The sequence below is a fragment of the Pogoniulus pusillus genome, chromosome Z, assembly GCF_015220805.1.
Source record: "Pogoniulus pusillus isolate bPogPus1 chromosome Z, bPogPus1.pri, whole genome shotgun sequence".
NCBI classification, from domain to species: Eukaryota; Metazoa; Chordata; class Aves; order Piciformes; family Lybiidae; genus Pogoniulus; species Pogoniulus pusillus.
In genome coordinates, this window is record NC_087309.1 from 455,602 (window position 1) to 470,103 (window position 14,502).

The 14,502-nt window shown below is 43.1% G+C and overlaps 1 protein-coding gene across 2 annotated transcripts; it reads left to right on the plus strand.

Annotated features, from left to right (window-relative positions):
• The first annotated feature begins 1,792 nt into the window (after window positions 1–1,792).
• On the plus strand, window positions 1,793–8,689 carry ESM1 (endothelial cell specific molecule 1). 2 transcript variants are annotated; one of them, XM_064140534.1, is made up of 3 exons: window positions 1,793–2,096; window positions 5,798–5,953; window positions 8,589–8,689. In XM_064140534.1, the coding sequence occupies exons 1-3, from the start codon at window positions 1,796–1,798 to the stop codon at window positions 8,687–8,689; spliced, it is 558 nt and encodes a 185-aa protein (XP_063996604.1). In that variant the 5' UTR covers window positions 1,793–1,795. The 2 variants fall into 2 exon arrangements, with proteins under 2 accessions (XP_063996604.1, XP_063996603.1); XM_064140533.1 differs by lacking the exon at window positions 5,798–5,953 and having other exon boundaries at window positions 1,796–2,096.
• The last annotated feature ends 5,813 nt before the right edge of the window (window positions 8,690–14,502 follow it).

Consider the following 14,502-nt stretch of genomic DNA (forward strand, 5'->3'; position numbering starts at 1 on the left):
GGGAGGATCCTTACAGCTTCACAGAACTGCTGCACTTCCCATGCATGTGCACGAAGTCCCTTTCCTTGGGCTGTTTCACCTGTGTTTGGCTGGGGGCCTGAAATGGTTGTGCAAAGCTTTAGCTGCATGCACTGGCCCTGTGATGAAACTTAGCCTCTCTTTCCCACTTCAGGACTGCTCAGTGGGATTTACATAAGCTCCTCAGCCCTACGAGTTACAGTTTGACCTGTTCATAACAGACACCAAAGACAATTTTAGGTGATGTAAATGGTTTACATTACTCTCTTCCTCCTCACCTGCAAATGAACAACCTACCCAAATTCAACATACAGTTCAATAGTTTTCTACTCTTCTTCAGAGAGAAGAGTTATGCATTTTGGTTTGGATTTATCTGTTCATATTTGCATTCATGTAGAAAAGACTTTCCTGCTCTCCTCCGCTTCCAGCATAGCCCTTCATTTCATTTGGCATCTTACTGTCAGTGCCCTTAGACTGCTTGAGACACAATATTCCCAAATGGTAAGCTGGTCATATAAAAGTTTAGATGAATTCAGTTCCCATTAACTTCAGCAGAAACATTTGGTATTCAGAGATTTATTTATGGCTATGTTTAGTTTTCTTTTCCCTTCCTGTAGATCTTTCTTTAGAGCAGAAATTTCCATCCCTCTGATGGCTTGTCTGTTTCACTGAACTCTGATTATTTGCTGTTTCTTGTCAAGATTCTGGCAGTGTGAATGAAGTCTGGGAAGGGAGACTGGAGAAATGGAGATTTATTTTCTGCTTGTTTGTACTAATCAAAGAGCAACATCAGGGCATCCCATAGAGTTTGATCATTGTAGAAGTCTAAAGGGGAGGAGAATCAGCCTCCCCCAGCCCATGCTAAGGCTGTGCAGATGGTGCTGTTGATGGATGGGGATTTCCCCCCTTTCCTTGTGAGGTCAGGGCAGCTCATTGATCATTCTCCCAAACTTCCTGTTGAAGATCTCACAAGATGCTGTTTTCTGTCTGACTTGTTTTTTAGTTTTAGCAATTTTTTTTTTAGTGGAATGTTTAATTTGCCCCCACCTAAATACTGATTGAGAAATACCATTTCAATGCAGGCAGGAAAAACTGCTACTGAAACATCTGAGCTCATCTGTTAAATGGTATGGTCTCACTTTCTGCCTTGAAGTAACTGTCCCCACAAAGGAGGTGGCAAGGATTTATTCTTTTAAAGATTATTCTTTCAGCTGTGAAATAATTCAGTGCCATTCTCCTCTGGCATTGTGAGCTGTGTTAGCAAGGCAGAGCTGTCCTGTCAGCAATATGCCTAATGTCAGAGCAATCCTTGTCCTGCAGGAAGGGATGCAACCTTGTCGGGCTTGGAGATATTTTTTTTGGGTTTTTTTTTTTTTTTTTTTTTGTTGTGTATGTTTGGTTTTGTTTTGTTTTGTTATTCTTTTGGCAGACGTCCTTGAGCATTTGAGACGGATGTGAGAGAGTTTTTAGTCCTCATGCAAAACAACCAACTAAACATAACAGATTACATCAGCTCAGGCTTTTCAATTCCTGGATGGCAGCGCAGTGCTAATCCAACCTTCATCCTGGATTTCATAAACTGAAACAAGGGAGGCTGGCAGGAGCAGCGCTGCCGGATTGAGGAAGCTGACGACGGTGCAGCATGTGGGCAACACACTGTATAAAGCTCATAAACTTGTAGGCTGATGTGTGCAGCTACCACTTTGGATTCTGTATCACTGCTTCCCTCGGCACAAGGCATCAGCACCTTGGGACAGAGCATTTACTTCTGCAAGACATGAAGGACTTCCTGTTTCTTACACTCCTCCTGATGCCCGTGCACGCTGGAGCTGCTTGGAGTGCGAAATACGCAGTAGATTGTCCCGAGCCCTGTGACAGTCACGCATGCAAAAGTACCTTGCGCTGTAAGCGAACGGTGCTGGATGACTGTGGCTGCTGCAGAGTGTGTGCAGCTGCGGTGGGGGAGACTTGCTATCGTACGGTCTCGGGTATGGATGGTGTCAAGTGTGGTCCTGGGCTGAAGTGCCAGTTTTACACTGAGGAGGATGACTTTGGTGATGAATTTGGTATCTGCAAAGGTAATAATATTCACTTTGCATGCACCCAGTGTGGCAATTTGACAGCAATCTACATATAGAGCTTGTCTCCTGCTCAAAAGAGCTAAGAATGAGATTTTTTTCAGCTCAGCCCTTAGCCAAGAAGAGAGTAAAAAATTACCTGCTGGTATTAAAAGGTGTTACAAGCAAGTGGGACAGGGTTATTAATGTGAGAATATTGTTTAGACTTGTGAACATGTGTGTGAAAATAGGAATTCAGTGTGCTTGGGGATGAGATTTTTGACTGGGACATGGGAGATCCAGGCACTAGCCCTGGTACTTCCGCTCATTGATGGGTGGCTTTCTGTAAATGGCAAAGACTTCAATCCTTCGAGTCCAACCCCACCACGGGGCCCCTGCTCCTGCTGTGCTTGCTCTCAGGCACTGGCGCCTGTTTGCCCAGAGAAGGGATGCTCTCTCTGTGGTCTGGGAGGCAGAGATCCCACTGCCCGAGTGCCTGGGGATGCTGTCCTGTTTAATTTGGTCCTGCCTTTGAGGTATTCAGCTATTCAAGGGATGTGGCCTCAGGGCAGGCAAATGGAGACCCTCTTGCCTGAAAGATGTAAAAACCAGAACAGGAGCTGTCACATGAGCAGCCAGCCACTGTTCTCATCTTATTCCAGGTATGCTGCATGCTGATTTTTATTAGATGTAGACTATAATGACATTTTTCATTTAAGAGCTATCCTCACTCCATGGAAAGCTGGGAATCTTTAAAGGGAGAGGAGGTAGTAAATGACTAAAAAGAATAGGATGGACATTTTTAGAATGAAACATTTTTAAGGAAGGCTCTGCAGAGCATGATTGCAGCAAATTTTCCTATGTTCCTGTATCACTTCAGTAAGTAGATACAGATATGCCTTTGAACAACTTCCTTAAAAGTGGAGATGTCTTGGCATGTAAGGAACACGGGTATTAATAGCCTTTGATAAAGCAGTGAGTGCAGAAATCATCAGGCTGACTCAACAGAGCACACACTTAGTTACACTCGTATTTGAAAACAAATTGATGTGCATGTTTGAGGTGAAAACCCCAAATCATCTTTTATTCCCAAAGGTTAGAGGTTATGCATAAAGATCAGAACTTTGGTGCAGCTGCAAGAGAAGTATTTCGCTGAGATACTTGACTGATCTTCAGTGTATTAAAAATGACTGAGGTGCAAGGCACCACCTGTCATTCTTGAGCAGTTCTCCTGAAGCACTATATACATTTCAACTCTCCTCACGGGTATTTCTTTGCAATAGCACACTTCAAATGGGAAAAAAGAAACACTCAGGCACATGAGATCTGAACCCCTGTAGATGAATTTTGGAAACTCTGTAGAAAATGTAAACCAGAATTATTTATTTTTCCCCCAGTGAGTCAGTGGCAAACCTGTCATTGATTTCAATAAAGCCATATCATGACTCAGAGTTGTAAGCTGGTATTGAAGGCTAATATTCCCTGTGTAATTATTTGCACAATTATAGATGCAATTTCTAATTATTTTTCTTTTTAACTTCAGCTCTGAGATAGTAAAATCTCTCTCTGCTTGTGTGTGACTTTTGTCAGGCAAAGTATAAGGCCAAGTATTGGTGTTCTATGTATTTGTTTACGACTATGGTAGCAGATCATTCACTCATTTTAGACCTTCCATGTCTGTAAAAATTCACAGAGTCAGGATGTCTAAATTCTCTCTATTTGCCTGCAACTGATTTACTTTGAGGTTGTGGAAAATGATCTGAACTTTTTATTCTTTCATTTCTAATTTCTAGAATGGGTAAAACATGGGCAGTATAAGTTTTAGAGCAACGTTTTTAGTACCTCTAGTATTACAATGGTGCATCATAGTACCTTTAATATTATGAGTGGACCATATGACTTTTAATGTTCCCAGAGAACATCATACTATTGTCGGTAGCAGTGTCACTTTCTCAGGCAGTTTAAGGCATACTGGTGTGCTGCACTTGTAAATGCCTTTTGAACCTGTGCTGTGAATGTCACAGTAAATAACTCACTACTCCTTCCCTTAGATCACTGGGACCTGTTTGCAATTTAGGAGCAGGCTTCTACTGAAAAAAAATCTTCTAACAGCAAAATTGACTCAGATCTCAGTTTCATCAAATCTGAAGAGCAGAACCAATGGCAGAATATTCCACACAGAGCCAGGTGCTCTGGTCTCAGACATGTTTCCACGCTGTTGTGCACAGCTTTGCACCCCACCTCTCTGGGCTGAGCAGCTGAGCACCTGCGGCAGGCATATAGTCTGTGCTTTCATACGGCCTCACAGGGAGGATACTGTGCACAAAGCCTGTTTTGCTCTATCAGTATTTTGATGAGAGAGTGTCCTTGCTTAGAAAATGGAATATGGTGAATCTAAGCATCTCTGGCCTGGAGGGATTTACTGCACAGCCCGTGGCAAGGAATTGATTGATTTTCAGTGCTTTTCATTTACACAAACATGCCCATTGGACATGCAGAAAGCTGTAAAAGTTCAGTTTCTTGTGGGGGCATTAACCTGGTTTTCATCTGGCTTAGGCTGTATTGTGAAACTCTCTATTGGCATTGATTCAAGAAGAGACAGTGCAAACCAATATAATCCTCTTGTGGGATGTTACATACACAGAAACGCTCCAGTTCAGGAGGCTGCAGAGATGAAAAGGTGTGGGAGGGAGACTGTGAGAGTGTTTTAAAGTGCTTTGTGGGAACCTGGGCTGGATGGATCCTTGGATGAGCCCTTGTTTGAGAGCTTGGCAAGCAGATGTTGGAGTTGGAGGTTTCTCCTCTCCATCTCTTCAGTTGTGGTCCAGGGAAAGCATTCTTCCAGGGTCATACCTAATGGCTTTTTTCTTTCCAGAAAAACATTTGGTCCTATTCTGACAGCTCCTCTATGGTGCTATTTGATGCTCCTCCAGGAGCTTTCTCAGAGATGGGAGACCTGAATCAGAGAAGTATGTGATCAGATGCAGCACAACCAGGCAGCTGCCCCAGTGTCAGAAATTCCTTTAGAGCATACCCACTCGATAGGCTGGAGGTGTGGATGGGCTCCTTGCTGTCTGACATTGAAAGCAGGCCTTTACTGTTTGAGATTTTTTTTGTGTAGGGGAAGACTTTTCCCCAAGAGCCAGGAGTGTCTCCAGGTGGAGGGTGCACTTGCTGGATAGCTCCTCAAGTCAGGGCAGCAGCCTCTAGCCAGCCTACAGTGACCATGAACACAAGCAGCCTGGTGCCAGCTCCAAACCATGGCAGTAATACACATCAGATAATGCCAAGTCCAGACAGTGACTTCAGGAAATTTCTGGGGGTTTTTAATCCAATGCTAATAATTTAACTATGTCCTCTATGATGACTTATTTACATATTCATACTGCCTTTCTTTAATTTGCATTTCAAGACCATGAGTGTTTCAAGAGGCTTATCAATCATAACTGTAATTTATAAATTACATCTGTAATTTACAATTGCAACACATCATAAATAAGTTGTAGTAAAAGTAATTATGTGTGTAATGTGTGTCAAGGCTTGTAAAAACTGACAAGTACTTCTAGTGAGCAGCTGGAATGCTCAAACCCTCCAGTGAAGGTTTAGCTGAACTCCATCTAAAAGATTTTCCACTTCCAAGTTCCTAAGCAGAACAGCTATTAAGAGTGCTGGCAGCAGACTTGGATCACTCAGGGCTGCTTTGCTCTATTTCTTTTTTTCAGAGTGTCCCTATGGTACCTACGGAACAGAATGCAGGAAAACCTGCAACTGTCCCTCTGGCATCTGTGACAGAGTGACTGGGAAGTGTCTGAAGTTCCCGTTTTTCCAGCTGTCTGCTTCAAAGCCTCCGAATCGACGAAAAGTCGTTTCACAGCCAGGTAAGACTTCGTGGGGCTACTAATTTTAGCAGAATTCACCTGGTACCCAAGCTACTGCCACACCATGTATGTTGTGTGTGAGTAATCTTTACTTTGGTGGAGCTGTGCTAACAGTTAGTGACACGAGGTACATTTACCTTTCTTATTGGCATCTCCCTTAACATAAGGCAAAGACTTAGGTGTGCTCTGACACACGATAAACACATTCCACAATCCTAACATGGTGAAATACTTCACAGCTGCTGCATGCTCCAGAACTACAACACCACCTGCGCAGTGGGAGGTTGTGCACTAATTGGAATTAGTTAGGTCAGAGGCAGTGTATGAAGCTGCTTTGTGCATGGGATTTCATCATGTTGCATTTACTACTCTCAGCTAGTATGTGGTTAAAATAACATTTGTTTTCCCATAAAGACAGAGCTTTATACCTTTCCAGATGTCAGTGAACTGTTTTATGAAATGTTTTATTTCAGTGATTTATCACAACCTCTCTGATATAAGTTCTTATCTTTAAAAATCAGGTCTGAAGCCCATAAAAGATATTTTCAGGACTAAAATAATGGCATGTGAGAAACCAGAGTGTTTTTGAGACAGGATAGAGAGATCACTAAAGTTGTTTTAAATTGAATTAAAATTTCTTACCCTTTATTCAGTCTGAATTGAAATATCAATTTAAAACAATACAAATTTAAAGATTTGATCCTAGACATACTGAGAGCTTTTTGAGGATTTCACTCCATGAATTTTATTTTTTCTCCAGCTGCAGTGTGTGTCTTCTCTTTTCCTGTTATGTTAAGCTATGTAGAGTCTGCTGCCTTGATACATTATTTATCTTTCCCCCACTCTCCGTTTAGAGAAAGTTAGAAGCAAACTTCTTCCACCTATGATCATAGTTACTTTAAAATTATCTTGAAAGAAAACTTTATGAAGTCAATCAGTCCTGGTCCTTTTGTGGTTTTCTACATGACTGTGCTCCTTTGCCTTTCCAGGCTTTATTTATTACCAAGGGTGTGAAATAACAGGAAAAAAAATCTATGATCTTACTTCCCCCCAGCCCCCGTATCTATCTTATATTCCAACTCTTTCTAGGTGGACTTTTTTCATCAATTCCTGCTCCCCTTTCCTCTCCCTTGCCTTTGGTCTCAAACCTGCTGTTTCCTCAGTGCTTAGCAGCTTGTCTGACCCAGTCAGAATGAGATATTAATCCCATAGAAACAAATACTTTTCACCTGTGTGAAGATTTCACACTGATTTCTGTCTGCAGAGGTCCATCGCTGGCACCAAAACAGATATACTCTGGGTAGCACTGCTTGGGATGGTCACACAGAGTTTCATTTAATAGTGATCTTCAGAGCTAGCCATAGCATCTAGGACAGATGGTCAGTGGATTAAAATATCTCTGGTTTCTGTATTTTAAACAGCCAAGTATCTGGATGGTGTATTTTAGAAAGATATTATGGCTACATATACTCCAGTAAATGTAATTATGTCAGACTATGTTCCTCTGTACTACAGTTTGACCACCTTCATGGTGGTCAGCATGCACAGCAGGGCAATGGTAACCATGCACAGCAGGGCAGCAATCAGCATGCACTCCAGGGCAGTGTTCAGCATGCACGGCAGGAACAGTGTTCAGCATGCCCAGTAGGGCAGTGGTCGGCATGCACAAGAGGGCAGCAGTAGGCATGCCCAGCAGGGCAGTTGTCGGCATGCACAAGAGGGCAGCAGCAGGCATGCACAACAGGGCAGTGGTTGGTGTGCACAGCAGGGCAGCACTTGGTATACTCTGTCCCAGCCTAGCCAGCTACGCCAGACAAACTCAGCACTGCTCAGGTATCAGTATCACCAAGGCATCATTTCCAGCTGGGTATCTTGCGTGTGTTTTTGAGAATGAGGCAGTTTGGTGGTATGCAGCAGGGTGTTCCACACCAGCTGGCCTCAGCTGCAAGGAATTGTTTAGCTTGGAAGAGACATTTAAGGCCATCAGGTCCAACCATTAATACAGGACTGACAAGTCGACCAGTAAACCATCTACATGTCTTTTAAATACCGTCAGGGATATTGGCTCTACCACTTCCCTGGATGGCCAGTTTTAGTGCTTAATAGTCCTTTCAGTGAAGTTGTTTTTCCTGATACCTAACTTAAACCTCCTCTGGCTGAGGCTGTTTCTTCTTGTCCTATCACCTGTTACTTGCGAGAACTGACCCATACCTACTGCACTACAACCTCCTTTCAGGTAGTTGTAGAGTGGTAAGGCCTCCTGTTTTTCTTTCAGCTAATTAACCCCAGTTCCCCCAGCTGCTCTTCATAAGCTCCAGGGATGTTTAGTTTAGTACTGTTGCTGTTGAAGATGTGCTGCTTGGTCCAAAGTCACACTGGAGTGTTCCAGTGAGAAGTGGAAACTGAAGTCAAATCACCTGCCTTATGCTTAAATTGTTAAAAACCACACCTGGCTTATGCCATAATTGAGCAGAAATTGTGCAGCTAAATGATTGGAGGTATGCAGGGAGACTCCTGTAAGGTGTGTCATCTGAGGTGTTTTGGAAGTGTTCTCAAAACCAGGGATACTGATGCAGGACAATAGTTCCACTTTTTCCTTTCCATAAACTCCACTTGTATCTGTGTGTGTTTGCAGAAACCGACTTGGCATCAGGGGATGGCAACGCCGTGAAAGAGGAATTCACCAAGGAGAAGCCTCTCCGCCCGCCAGTAATGAAGTGGCTGAATCCTCGCTGATGGCTGCTTGCACTCATGAGACTTTGGAGTGGATGCATTTCTCACAGATTATTCAATATGCTACAACACACTTCAAGAACAAAGTAGAACTATAGCATATGAAAATGTAACCTCTGCAGGCCAATTGTGATTGTTTCTCATGGGAAAAATGTTTACTTAAAAATAGACTGTACAGTATACATGTTTTTTTGATACTTGCTTTGATGAGTATTTGAGCAGAGAAATGTATTGGGGATTCCTGAATATATGGTGATATAAAAAACCCAAAAGATTCATCTCTCCTCATGTAACTAAAGCCAGAGGCCAGCTCTTGCAGCCTGACACCAGGAAAGCTCTCACTGAATACCCTGGTTTAGGTTAGTACAACTATTGCTGTGGAGCCAAACGGCTTGTTCACACTGGTCGTGACTTCAATAAAACAGCACTATTTGCTGTTGTATTGCGGTGGATTGCTGAAGTCAATTTCTGTACAGAGAGACAGCAGCCTGGTAAATTATACACATTTGTAGAGGGGGATCTGAAACATAGGAAGCTGCTCAGCAGTTTTTGAATTCATACTTTTCTATAAAACAGCTGCTTTGGGCAAGAGTGAGCTCAATGCTAGGGACTAGCAAAGGGACCTTCGGACTTTTCACCTTCATCAGTGGTTGTAATGACGCCTCAAAAGGAGTTCACCTGATCCAGCATAGGGAAAGACTTGGAGCCACACTGAGCAGCAGTGCCCAGTTCCGTGTTTCTTACTTGCACAAGCAAGTAGTTGCATTTCAGCCAGGAGAGTAACAAACACACTGAAGTGCTGTAGAACTGTCAGTTCTTCACTCGGTTCAGACTGGCTGATCTATTTGTGACACAAAAGTCTGCACTGAGAGGTCGTTGCTAATATGTCTGGAAACAACCAGATCTCAGCTAATGGATATTGATGTACCTTTGTCAGAGTGAGCCTGGACTGCATAAGTTTGGGAACTGCCTTGTACTGCAGAGCACTCTCACTGGAAATGGGAGTGGGTTGAGTTGGTGTTGCCTTTGAAATCAGTGTGAGCTTTGATGGTGACTTCAGTGAAAGAAGGACAACACAGTACTGCAGCTCTATGCTCTTAAAACTACAAACAACAGAAAGTCCAAAGCCTTTAAAGAGTCCTAATCCTGACCCAAAGCCAATGTCAGTGGAAGCAAGCTGCTGTCACTTGGGGATGCAACACCTAACCATGCTGGTCTAGAACAAAAGACATGCAAACATCACTACTGCAGTGCAGCCTATCTTGACACAATAATCAGAGACACATAAACATAAACCTCAGACTTGCTTATACCACATTTTCACTCGCACTGAATGTCAGATATGAGAGGGAGCAGTATTATCTTGGGCTATTTACATGCAAGAGTATTGATTCTCATCTACTGATATCAAAAGTAATATTTAGTTGATTTCAATGAGAGCAGGATCAAACCCACAGTCCTTCAGCAGACTGAAGAGAATTATTTAAAGAATGTAGTAAATATTTGCAAGCATTATTATTATTTTACAGCAGTGTCATATATGACATTACAAGTTCTTGAATGTACATCTAATAAGCTGGTTGGTTTTAAAGTATATGATTAGTATTGTTCAATAAAAAACAACTGAAAGCATTGCTGTCTGTTGTGTCTGTCCATTAATGCCGAACTGAGACTGCTAGCGGTGGCACAGCCATGGTGTGTACAGACTGGGCAAGCTCTGCTCCCACATCTACAGAAAGCTTTCTCAGTGGCTGCTCTGTTTCAGTGAATTGGCTGATGACTCCCCACTGATGAAGCTGAGTGGTGTCCAGCGCAGCCTGTATTCATAGCACTCAATGTCTTCATCTCCAAAACAAGGTGGCTGGATCTAGGTTACCTACTGGCAATAGTCCCTTCCACATGACTGGTTGTGCCCTGTGCAGGGAAGGTTTGACTCCTTTCACTGGTGCAGCCACCATAAAGCCTCAGATTGCTTAGCCCAGAGGGAGCAACTGCAGCTCATTGGCACTGTTTGATTTACCATAGATGAGTAACTTCTGGGTAAGCCAGATGAAAAGAGAGAAAGAGAGGGACCCCTCAGACTGTTTTGAGAAGTTTTGTTCTGTATTTATAAAGTCTGTTTGCATTTTCTCACCTGCTGCAGTGACAGAGTGTTCCACACAGAACAAATTCCAGTATGAAATTAGAATATAAGCATCTGCCTGTTGCTACTAGTGTCAATGGGACAACACTGGAGAAGAAATAATGCATATGATCATAGTTTCATTTAGGCTGAAAAAGACCTTTAAGATCATTGAGTCTAGCCTTTGAACCAGCACCAAGTCCACCACTAGTCCTTGTCATTAAGCCTCACAATACCTCCAGGGATGGTAACTCCTCCCTTTCCCTGGGCAGCCTGTTGAACATTTTGGGTGAGGAATTTTTTTCCAATATCCAGTCTAAACTCCCCTGGCACAACTTGAGGCTGTTTCCTCTTGTACTATCACATGTGTGATGTGTTCTGCCATGCTCTGCTGTGCTTTGCTGTGCTCTGCCATTCTATTGGTGCCTGCTGTTGCCTGCTGCCATTGCTTACTGCCTTATTGTTTGCCTGGAAACTCCACTGTCACGTCGGGTCCTATGGACTTGAACACTTTCAAGTTCTTCAGGTGATCACAAACCTCATCTTTGCTTATGATGGGCAGCTCTTCCTTCCAGCTCCTGCCATTATCTTCCATGGCTCCACGAGTGTGGCTGGAGGCCTTTGCAGTGAAGACTGAGGTAAAGAAGTCATTGAGAATCTCAGCCTTTTTTCTGTATCACTTGTCACCATTTCACCTGTTTCCTGTGACTGCAGTCATGGGAACCTGTAGCCCTCACACTGCCTTCCTGCAGGATTCTCAGGGCAAGCAAAACAGTCTGTGTGAAGAAATAAACCCATGTTTGGATGAAGAAAGTGACAGAGATTTCCATAATTTTATTAGCAAATGATGCTTCCAAAGTATCTTCAACTCAGATTCATGTGCTAGCTCCCTTCCTACTTGAGAAAGCTACCATGTAAATATTCAATCAAAATTAAAGCAACAGTTGATTATCCATGACCTGGCCATCAGCACTCTAATGAGACAGAAATTGTTTTTTCTTGAAATTACAAAACAGATGCAGTCTTTGAGCTCTGCAAATGCCGAGCCTATGAAAGCGCTGTTCCATAAATGAGGACAGCCAAAGTCATACGAACATCACTTGCAAATATCTTTCTTCCTCACAAGAGAAACATCTATTTTTGAAGAACAAATAATGGATTGGAATGCCATTCAAATCCAAACACAATATTAGTATGTTCCTGAAAAAAAAAAAAAAAAAAAAAAGCCAACAGAAAAAAAGGAGGTACAATGCTGGGGGAGAATGCAGCAGAGCCCTTGCAGCTGTGTCACACTTTCCTGTCTGTTATTTTTAGCTTTCCATTCCTGCTTTTTATTTTGGGCATTGCTCTGCTTCCTATGCAGCTTCCCTTTAACTCCTGTAGAGCTCCATCTTACATATTTCAGGCATTTGGTTCATTTCTTTGTAATATTTTTTCCCTTCAAAGGAAGCCCAAGCAGTGCTGTACAACTTCAGGAACTCGTGTTTCTCTTGGCAGTGGCTGAGTTCTTGGTTTTCTAAAGGCACTTAGGAAATTTACAGTGCTAGTTTTGGACATGCTTGGATTTTACAAGCAGTAAGAAAAGAGCAGAATACACAATATGCACATAAATATGCTCTTCAGTATGTCCTGATCTTTGCACCTAGGAAGCTGACGCTACCCAGTCCTACCTTACAGTTCCAGGATGCATTTGATAACCAAAAGAACAGGAACGAAGTGCGCTGTGGTTAAACATGGTATTATAAAGTCTTCCTCATGCTTTGCTTGCATACACTGAAATGTTCATAACCTTGTACAACCATACAGCTGCTCTACAGAAGAGGAAATGTTAGTGCCTGTTACAACTGCACTACAAATGTCACATTTCTGAATGCTTCATTAGCAGCCTTGGACCTCTCTATGCAGAATTAATCAGGAACCTCAGATGACATTTAAAAAGTAGAAAGTTTCCCCCACAACAATCCTCATTTAACCTCACTGCATGTGTGCACCCACAGGCTCAGAAATCAGCATCCACATGCCCAGTCCAGAAGAAGTTGTTCAAAGAGTCAAACTAAATCCTTTAGGACTTCGAAACAGTTATCATAATGCCTTGTGACTTGGGTCGCGGTGGAGAATAAAAGCTCAGAGCTGGCAAGATCGATACTGCCGAACAGTGCAAAACCAGAGGACACAACACAGGAGGCTTCATGGTGGAGACACCTGTTTCATGTCCCCTCCCTAATTCTTCTCTCTTGTGACTTTAGAAGGCCTCCTTTGAGCTGCTGAAATCTGGCTTCTACCATGACAGGCAGCAACTGCTGGCTGCCTCTGGCCAGTGTGAGCGCAGCTGCCCCAGCACTGCCCAAGCTGCACCGTTCCACCACCCCCAGCTGAGCACCAGCCAAACTCTGTTTGATGTGAACGGTGCAAAAATGCCCTGGGCACAAAATTAAGTAACTACCAAGGCAGCAGAGGCTGTATATACCCAGGGCTCTATATACCCCAGGTCCTCATAGCTAGCCTGGGCTCTGTCTCAGAGAATAGTGTGTCTCAGATGATAGTCTGTTCTTTTCTTCCCTAGGGGAACAAACAGCAGAAGGTAAGATCAGTCTCAGAAAACTCAAAGGGGCGAATACTAGGGCATCAGGAACCTGACGACTTCACACAGAAAGCACATTAGCTGATCTTACTTGGTAAGGTAGAGCTGTCCTTCCAGTAGCTTACCTTGGTGAAGAGTACAATGTAAAGGAGGAGTAAGAATCATCATATTAGGTCAGATCTCCTTGGGATCTGGCAGCTTCTTCCAGTGGCAAGGTCTAATATACAGCAAGGATTGTTCTGGGAAGCACCTACCAGTACAAGTGGCAGAGACAGCCCTGACAAATGTGATGATGAATGGAGTAGACCCCTGTCTAATCCACCCATGAACACCTGGTCCACCTGCAGCTTCTCACACTTTTTAGTCTGAGATATGGTGACTTCTTTGAAATCTTTGGTTTTCTATTACCACTGCTCTTTCCTCCCTTGTCCATGCGTCTGGTCAGAGCTCAGCTGGGCAGAAGCCCTCACACAGCCCCTTGCATGCCTTCTCAGGGTGGTAGGTACACAACACTCTTTCCAGTCACTAAGGTTATCTATTTGTTTGTTTGCTTATTAACTTTTCTTTACACTCTCGACTTTGCAGTAATGGAAAAGGACCAGGCTTAAAGGCTGTTGGAGAGCTGTGCTTTTGGGGGCAGGCTGTACTACTGCAACTGCATGATGTGGCAGTGGCTGGAATTAACAGGAGAGGAGAGGCTATTGACCTTAATTCTCCAATTAAGGGTGAGCCTATAATCAGCTCACTGGCCATATATTGGCCTCTCCTGCTCTATGCTGGAGGTTTAATTTGCAAGGATTGAAAGAAATGCCAAAAATAGCTCTCTTGGTTACCAGTGCGAATTATCCAGTTCCATATCTAAGAGTTTCTGGCCACTCCATCTTCTTCTCTCCTGCAAACTACTGCACTGTCAAACTCCTAAAATGGGTTATTTTCATTTTTAAAATGTATGTCTTTAAAAGCTGGAATGGAATAGTTATTTTCTTTGTGATATTTCCCCTCATGTTACATTATAGTGAGAGATGATAAAGAACTACAAAACAACAGAAAAGACAAGCACTGTACTGTGTCGTGTTTGGGGCTCTTTCGTTCTGCCAGAGCAGGAGGTACTGC